We start from the raw sequence: 8185 nt of genomic DNA on the forward strand, positions 1-8185 counted from the left end.
CGACATATGTCGGTGATAATAAACCTAATACTGAATCCTTACTCTTGTACTCAATGCCCCAACCGCATGTTGGGTATTTTCCCTAGTAAATCTTGCTTTAAAATCTGCATTTTTAGTTGGGTGCCAAATGCATCCGGGGAGATCGGATAATGGGCAAAATGAACTGAGAAGATTTTGTTGACACAGTCAACTACATGAGGAGTTCTTGCTTTCTGCAGGTTGAGAGGTGGAGGACTGAGATCTCCTCCGGGCCTGTGGGGGGCGCGGCGGTGAGTCGAGAGACGGGGATGAGGTCACGCTTGTCCGGCCTGGTGCAGGAAGAGATCGCGGCTCAGTCTGGCGCTGGGGGGTGGGTGCGAGATTTGCTCTTCCACTAACAAACCTGTCATCAAGACAACGATTCATTGAGGTAACGTTAAAGCTGTGTCCGTCTTTTCAAAAAAGAGCAATTGTTTTCCAGAAAAAAGTATTAAATGAAATAAGTGGTTTCGATGTAACAGATTTGTTGCTTTAATGCTAAATTGTGATGATTCTTATTAGCCTGTTAATATTTATATTATTATCGTACAACTTCCCAAATTAAACTCATTGACGTTTCCAGCTCCGTGTTTAAATGGTGCGGGATTTTGTTTTTATGTTGTAGAGATTCAGCATTTCTTATCGAGTTATTCTTGTGTAGATTTGTTGATGGTTTGAGTTTTCATGCATGATAAATGGCTGTTAATTTTTTCACTAGGATTGTGTGGTTTCTGGATGGCCCATTTTCTATTTGTGTGTAGATTGTATCATATACTAGCTTGCTGTTACTTAGGTAAAATGGCCTTCATTTCCATTTACTTGACTTGTAAACAGAGAAGGGTGTAGCTGGAATTTGAAAAGCTTTTTAGAATAAACTATTCACTCAGTTATGTGTTGAATTTACATCACAATGTTATAGGGGGCTGCATTTCATACTACAGTGTTTTCTGTGGTGATTTCAAACTTCTAGATTTCATCTTTAGAACAGTTTGTCAAGGTGTTCACACTCTTTCACCCCCCCCCCCCCCCCAAACCATGATCACACTACTTTATTGCAGGATATTCAATGAATATATTATGCGGTTAATGCACCTGTGTATAACTATTCTGTCTAAGTCCACTTATTTTGTCTTAGTACAAAGAAAATGACAGAGAAAATCACCCTTCCTGAAAAGGAGGAAAGCGTGGCTCTATTGTGCTGGTCTTTCAGAACCTCCGTCTGACTCCTGTTCTTTGAGTCAGATTGCCAATCGAAAGAGAAGGACAGGTTCCACTGCATACAATTGCATTTTAAAGAGTAAATATTATATATAGATTTACAAATCCTAATGATTTCCATATTTGTCAAAGGAGTTCTGATATAGCAATTTTTAACCAATTATCTTCACTGAAGTGTGAGCTTTATTTTATAGTGTGTTCCTCTCACGAATGAGAACAAAATATTATTTATGTGTCCTCATGTAATTTTCATGCAAGGTGACTGAGAACCTTTAGTTCTCTTTTCACCTTTTATAAAGTTTGCCAATTCACTCTTGTTTTATGGAAGTTCTGTGCTTATTGTCACATATCATTCATTATTAACTGTTCTGTATTTTTGTAAAACATGTCCATTCCCTTCAGTTGATATTTCAATTCATTCATATTACCTGCTCTAGTTCCTTATCCAAGTATTGAACTAGGATTATGATTGAATTGTGTCTCTTGACACAGAAATTGGGTAAACCTCATTTTTGGCCCAGGGTTGTATGTGAGGAGGAGAAAATGAGATGTAGCTGAGTAAAATGAGGCTTGGGCCAAAAATAGTTTCAAAAATAGAATGCTGATATAAAAGCAAATAATTTTATGAAACATTGAATAAAAGCGAATAAGCTTGTGTTTAATGGAATGTGATTGGTCCATTGTAATCATGTGTTTAGGATCATGTGATTATTGGTGAGTAAATACACCTGTAGAGGTTAATGCAGTTTGTTTTTAACCAAAGGAGCCTTGATAATCTAACAGGGAGGGATCTGTCTCTTCCATTGACACAGACAAACAATAGCTTTCCCTATCATTTCCACTCCCTACCCCCACCCCAACTCAGGTAACTCACTCTGCTTAATTGTTAGTCTTTAGACTTACTCATTCTCCAATACTGCAAATAAGAAGTTTGAGTCTTTCTGTTAAACTGGCTGGAGGTGAGACTCCAGATACATCGTAGAGATCTGGACCATGCTATTTAGTAAATCCAACCAACTAATTGACAAGATTCAGATCACCACTTGTCATGCTGAGTCAAGATGTCAGGTGTTTGAAAAATAATTTAAAATACCCAGCTGGATTTTGCCTGTTTATGCATGTCCTCTTTAACTAAACATTTCCAACATTATCAGTTTTCTTTCTACTTGCCTCTTAGTCATGTAGAATTACCCCAAACAGAAGGAGTCCATTCAGCCCCTTGTGCCTTTGTCAGGTCTTCAGAAGTACTACCCACTATCCTTGTGTCCTTTTCTTTGTCCTTTACTAATTTTTTTACTTATTTGAAGGATATAGCCTCTAATTTTTAGAAAAATATTGGTATTGAATATACATCTACCTTTTCAAGAAATGTCTTCTAGATCATAATGTTAAGAATTTGCTATTTAGGTAGTAATGCTGATACAAGTTCTGGAAACTTATGCTGCTTGCAAGAGGGGAGTCTGTGAATGAACTAGGTACTTGAAATCTATTTCTTTGCATTGGTTTTCTGTGCTGAATTGCTTATAGTTTTTCCCCTTGTCTCTTTAGTACCCAGAACTCTGTGCCACTCTTGGCAGTTCCAGGAGAGTGACATGGGGAAGAGTTGTAAAGTGGTGGTGTGTGGGTTGGCATCTGTTGGAAAAACTGCCATTTTGGAACAACTACTGTATGGAAACCATGCTGTTGGTAAGTGTAAAGGCAAAAGATTTTTAGGAAGATCAGCTGCATTTACATCCTTACATTCCCAGCTACGAGATGAGAAGTTTTAGTTGTGGTGTGGTTATCAACTTGAGGAGTGAGGCGAGTGGTGGAGGATGGGCAATGGGTGTAGCTGATAGCCAGGACAGGGGTTGTTGGTGAAGGAGAAAGGTTTCTTCAGGAAATGGGGACACAAAAGACTACAGATGCTAGAATCTAGAGCAGGAAGCAAACTGTTGGACTTGATAATTGTGTCAGACAGCCTCTATGGAGGGAAGTGGCCAGTCCAAATGAAGGATCTTGACCCAAAACATTGATTATCCATTTCCTTGCACAGATGCTGTCTGACCCACTGAGTTCCTCGAGCAGTTTGTTTTTTTTTGCTTCAGGAATTGGGGAACTGTTTTATATAAATTTGCTTAAAACAAAATAAAGTTACTGGATCGCTTTAGGAACAACATTTGGGTCTTCCAAGGCACAATGTAACAAGTTCAGTAATAAGATTAATTTTTATTACTTTGTGTGTGACACATGAAAAATAAGATTGGAATTTAACCATTGAGCTCTGTCCTTAATAAGATTGCCTCAATGGCACAGTTGGTTCTGTTGTGTCCTAAGTGCTAAGTGTCCTCTAAGCTACTCAGATCAAGCAGCAGTCATTGCAAAATTAAAATAAACTACCGATGCCACAAATCTGAAATAAAAACAGTAGGCCAGGCATCATTTGTGAAGAGTGAAGCAAAATTAATGTTGTGGTGGATGACCTTTAATCTGATGAAGTGTCTTTAACTCTAAGCATAAACACTGTCTGACTACTGAGTGTTTCCAGCATTCTCTGAGTTTACTGACTGTGGATGACATGTGCCATCCTACACTTTAACTTAAAACGAATGGAAATCCATACATTAAAATACATCCATACTTAAAACAGGAAATCCATACATTAGGATCTGAGTTTTGAAGAGTCTTAGTTATTAGTCTTCTTTAAGCTCGTGCATATTGATGTGTGCAACTTAAGCATTTAGTAGATTAATTTTCATTCCTGTTTGATATTTCACATCAGAGAGTAGCAGCCTAAAATGTAAGGCTACTATTTCAGTGCTACAAAAATGCATTGTAAAAGGTACAAAGAAAAGTATGGAGTAATCCAAGTATTTCAACCAACAGATTATCAATTTGTTAACCTAATTATTGTTTATGGGACCTTACTGTGTCCCATTTACTTTGTATTACAATCGTGACCACATTCTGGCACTATGTTATAGGTTGTCTGTGGTATATATACAGGTAGTCCCCAGGTTATGAATGAGTTCCATTCCTGAGTCCACCTTTAAGTCGGATTTGAAGTCGGAACAGGTACATCCGGTATTATTTAGCATCAGTTAGTCAAACGTTTTTCTCAGTATATAGTACATATTCTACCTTTCTATGCACATAAAACACTTAAGAAACATACGTATTTCAATAATCAAACCACTGCGTTGCTTAGTAATAATTGTAGCTTTCATCGGGGCAGGGCCTTTCACATGCACCATTAAAATTGTTCCGATCGTTAACCAACTGCAACCTAATGCTTTTCCAATGACAGATGGCGTTTCACCTCTTTCTGATCACTTTATTACTTCCACCTCATTTTTAATTGTGATCATGATTATTTTCGTGAACAGAAACACTGCGGATTCAGAACTGCACCGCCAGGTCCTAATGTCCATCGCACTGAGACATGTTAAATAAAGTCCGGGGTTCCGCTGGGTCCTAAAGACTACCGCACTGAGACAGGTTAAATAAGGGACTTGAGCATCCGTGTTTTTTGGTATCCGCAGGGGGTCTCAGAACCAATCCCCTCGCGGATAAGGAGGGCCGACTGTATTTACATTAATCTCATTTGTCTGGATTAGGCCTATGTGCATTTACTCCTTTCCTATCCTAGTACCTGTGCTAGTGCGATGACTTGTACCAGCCTCTACCATGTCATTTGGCAGCTCATTCTATTAACTATCAACCTCTGTGCAGAAGAACTTGGTCCTCAGATCTCCTTTAAATTTCTCCCCTCTCACCTTAAACCCATGCCCTCTAAAACTTAAGTTTTAGACTCACCTGCCTCAGGGAGAAAGACTTGACTTTGCCCTTCATGATTATATAAATCTTTTTGGGGTCACCTCAGCCTTGTACCCGCCAGTTCAACTTCCTTTCCAAGTAAAGGGAACAGGTTCTCTACATTTTACTGTATCAGTCCCCTAAGAGATTTCAGAGTATTTATAATTCACATTGAGTTATCTAAATCTGTATAAAGTAGTCAGTATAATTCAGCCTGTTTAAAGAGCAGATGCAGTAGCATCTACAGCAACCTCTCCAGTAAGAGCAGGATAATTTCTCTAGGAAATGCAGTGAATGGAAGATAGTTGCATAAATTGTTCTGTACAATGAAAGTGTGGTTGTCAGCCTTACTGGATAAGGCTATTTCTTTGGTTGGCTGTAATGTTATCAAGACATTCAACAAAATGTTATTTCCCCTCTCCCAAAAGGTTCTGAGACAAATGAAACTTTGGAAGATATTTACGTTGGTTCTATAGAGACAGACCGTGGTGTCCGGGAACAGGTCCGTTTTTATGACACCAAAGGCCTGAGAGAAGGCACCGAGCTGCCCAAGCATTACTATTCCTTTGCTGATGGGTTTGTGCTGGTGTACAGCATAGACAGCCGGGAATCCTTCAAACGGGTCGAAGCTCTGAAAAAGGAAATTGACAGATCTCGCGATAAGAAAGAGGTACTGGAATGAACTCTGTTCTGTGATCAAGTACCAAAACATTTCAGTGTTTTATTTGTGTCGAACTCACAATGCTTGTGTATTGCTTTCAGTTAATTCTTGATGTTGCCTGTAAGCTTCAATGTATTTTTTAAATTAAAAATGCTAAATTGATAAAATTTTAGTTTACAACAATAAAGAATATGATTTTAAATCAGCATCAGGGACACCTTAATATTGGAAGAATAGCCATTCCACCTACTGGATTGTTGCAAGAACAGTAAATATTGGATGGAACCACTCCTGAACACCATCTAGACCATTGAAAATTCCCAAGAGAGAGTCATGCATCAAAATTCCTTTATTGTAAAGGTACATCCAGAGCAGGGTTAATGAACATAGCAGTTTCTTGACAATCATGTGCTGTCTAAACTTACTGGAAACTTGCTTCAAATGCTCTGTGTATCAAATATGGAAAGATTACACAGACTGGAATATAGCATATATTCAAGCTGAAGTCTCACGAGGATTCTCTATAATTGAAACAAACTGTCTCCACTCTTTAGCTTCTAAAATCTTTAAGACTTTAATAAAATGCAAGCATTTGCATTATTGATGTGCTGCACAGTACTGAAGTGGTTAGTTTAACACTACTTACAGCTTCAGCTGTAAGATCAGGATTCAACTCCCACTGTTATCTGTAAGAAGTTTCTCTGTTCTCCCCATGACTGGATGGGTTTCTTCTGGGTCCTCTGGTTCCCTCCCACATGCTGAAGACATATGGGTTAGGGTTGTGAGTTGAGGTCATGCTATGTTGGTGCTGGAAGTGTGACGTCACTTGCGGGCTGCCCCCAGCACAGTCCTTGCTGGTTTGATTTGCCACAAACGACGCATTTTGCTGTATGTTTCATTGACAATACATGCTAATTTTTAATCTTGGTATTCCTGCAGGACTGAGTGAGAAAAACACGAGTAAATGGAAAGGCATACACGTCCTTGTCAATATCCACACGTACATACTTGCAAAGGGAGATTGGTGGTTAATGATCAAGGGCAAGAATCTTAATAAATTTCTCTCCATTTTAACACATTAGATCCCAAGACCAGTCCAAACTAATTTCCTTCCTCTGACTTTTCTTTATTCTGAGAACAGTCACCCTGACTTTTGCAGGAACAAGTTACCTGCTGGTATCTTAATTAATGATGACACCATTAATTTTACAGATTGGATAATTGGGTACAGATCAGAGTTAGTATGTGTTATTGTCATGTTTCAGTTCAACACTGGGCAGTGGGCACTATACGAGTTAAGTTAATAATAAATTGTATGATAAATTAAGGCAATAATAAGGCAAATGAGTTAAGGCAATAACTATTGGAGCACATTTTGTATTTCACTTGATCTTTAAAAATGTAATTCTGTATACAGAGGTGTTTTGAAAGCTTTAGGTGTTGGCATTGAAAGCTCTGAGTTATTTGCTCTTCTGGCAGGTGACCATTGTCATTCTGGGAAACAAGTGTGACCTTCAGGAAGAGCGACGTGTAGATTATGATGCCGTACAGCAGTGGGCAAAGCTGGAGAAGGTTAAACTCTGGGAGGTGTCCGTGGCAGAGCGCAAGACTTTGATCGAGCCTTTTGTCCATCTGGCCAGCAAGATGACGCAACCTCAGAGCAAGGCCACCTTTCCCCTTAGTCGGAAAAAGGGGAGTGGTTCAATTGACACTTGATAACAAATGCAGAGATGCCATTGAAGTGCAATATTTTATTTCATTCCTGCAAAGTTTATATCATGAAGAGCTATTCTTATTTATGATAATGTTTTTTCTTCACTCATGTAATAAATCTATTGAGCCTTATCAAAGCTAAATCTTAAAATATGATTGTGTTTGGTTTGAAATGAAGTGACAAGTTACAAAATATTAGAGATTCTTTAAGAATCAAACACGAATCATCTGTACACACAGGCATGCTAGAGTTTTGACTTCTTCATACAACATTTTTACTTGGAATAAAATCAGAAAAAAGCTGAAAATAATCAAGCCGTTCTTAAGTGGGAGGGTGAGCAGCCAGAGGTTGTGGTGCATATAGGTACCAATGACAGGCAGGAAGAGGGGCGAAGTTCTGCAAAGTTAGATCACAGAGCTAGGTGCTAAGTTAAATGATGACCTCAAGGATTCTGATCTCAGGATTGTTACCCATGTTTGTGAGGCCAGAACTAGGAAGATTATACAGTTTAACACGTGGCTAAGGAGTTGGTGTAGGAAGGATGGCTTCAGATTTTTGGATCATTGGGCTCTTTTCCAGGGAAGGTGGGATATTTACAGAAGAGACAGTGTTCACCTAAACTGGAGGGAAGGTTTGCTAGTACTGTGGTGAGGAGGTGGTGTTTTAAACTAGAGTTGCAGAATGCCAGAACAGATAGTGAAGTGGTTATGGAGACAGTTGGGGTTAAGATCTCAGACGTAGTCAGAAATCAAAGGTTGGACTAATGTTCTGAGTTGCAT

At 38.8% G+C, this 8185-nt stretch overlaps 1 protein-coding gene across 1 annotated transcript; it reads left to right on the forward strand.

The window, feature by feature from the left end:
- The first annotated feature begins 263 nt into the window (after window positions 1-263).
- Window positions 264-7556, forward strand: nkiras2 (NFKB inhibitor interacting Ras-like 2). Its single transcript, XM_059956444.1, has 4 exons — window positions 264-409; window positions 2785-2922; window positions 5460-5701; window positions 7172-7556. The coding sequence occupies exons 2-4, from the start codon at window positions 2829-2831 to the stop codon at window positions 7406-7408; spliced, it is 573 nt and encodes a 190-aa protein (XP_059812427.1). The 5' UTR covers window positions 264-409; window positions 2785-2828; the 3' UTR covers window positions 7409-7556.
- Window positions 7557-8185: the final 629 nt, after the last annotated feature.

The sequence above is a fragment of the Hypanus sabinus genome, chromosome X1 (genome assembly GCF_030144855.1).
Source record: "Hypanus sabinus isolate sHypSab1 chromosome X1, sHypSab1.hap1, whole genome shotgun sequence".
Classification (NCBI taxonomy): Eukaryota; Metazoa; Chordata; class Chondrichthyes; order Myliobatiformes; family Dasyatidae; genus Hypanus; species Hypanus sabinus.

What these genes read in the sequence shown, in the direction of transcription:
- nkiras2 (XM_059956444.1), top strand. Translation starts at nt 2,829, where the DNA reads ATGGGGAAGAGTTGTAAAGTGGTGGTGTGTGGGTTGGCATCTGTTGGA. An exon ending in GTATGGAAACCATGCTGTTG is followed by an intron (nt 2,923 to 5,459) that starts GTAAGTGTAAAG and finishes CTCTCCCAAAAG; the next exon opens with GTTCTGAGACAAATGAAACT. An exon ending in GATCTCGCGATAAGAAAGAG is followed by an intron (nt 5,702 to 7,171) that starts GTACTGGAATGA and finishes CTCTTCTGGCAG; the next exon opens with GTGACCATTGTCATTCTGGG.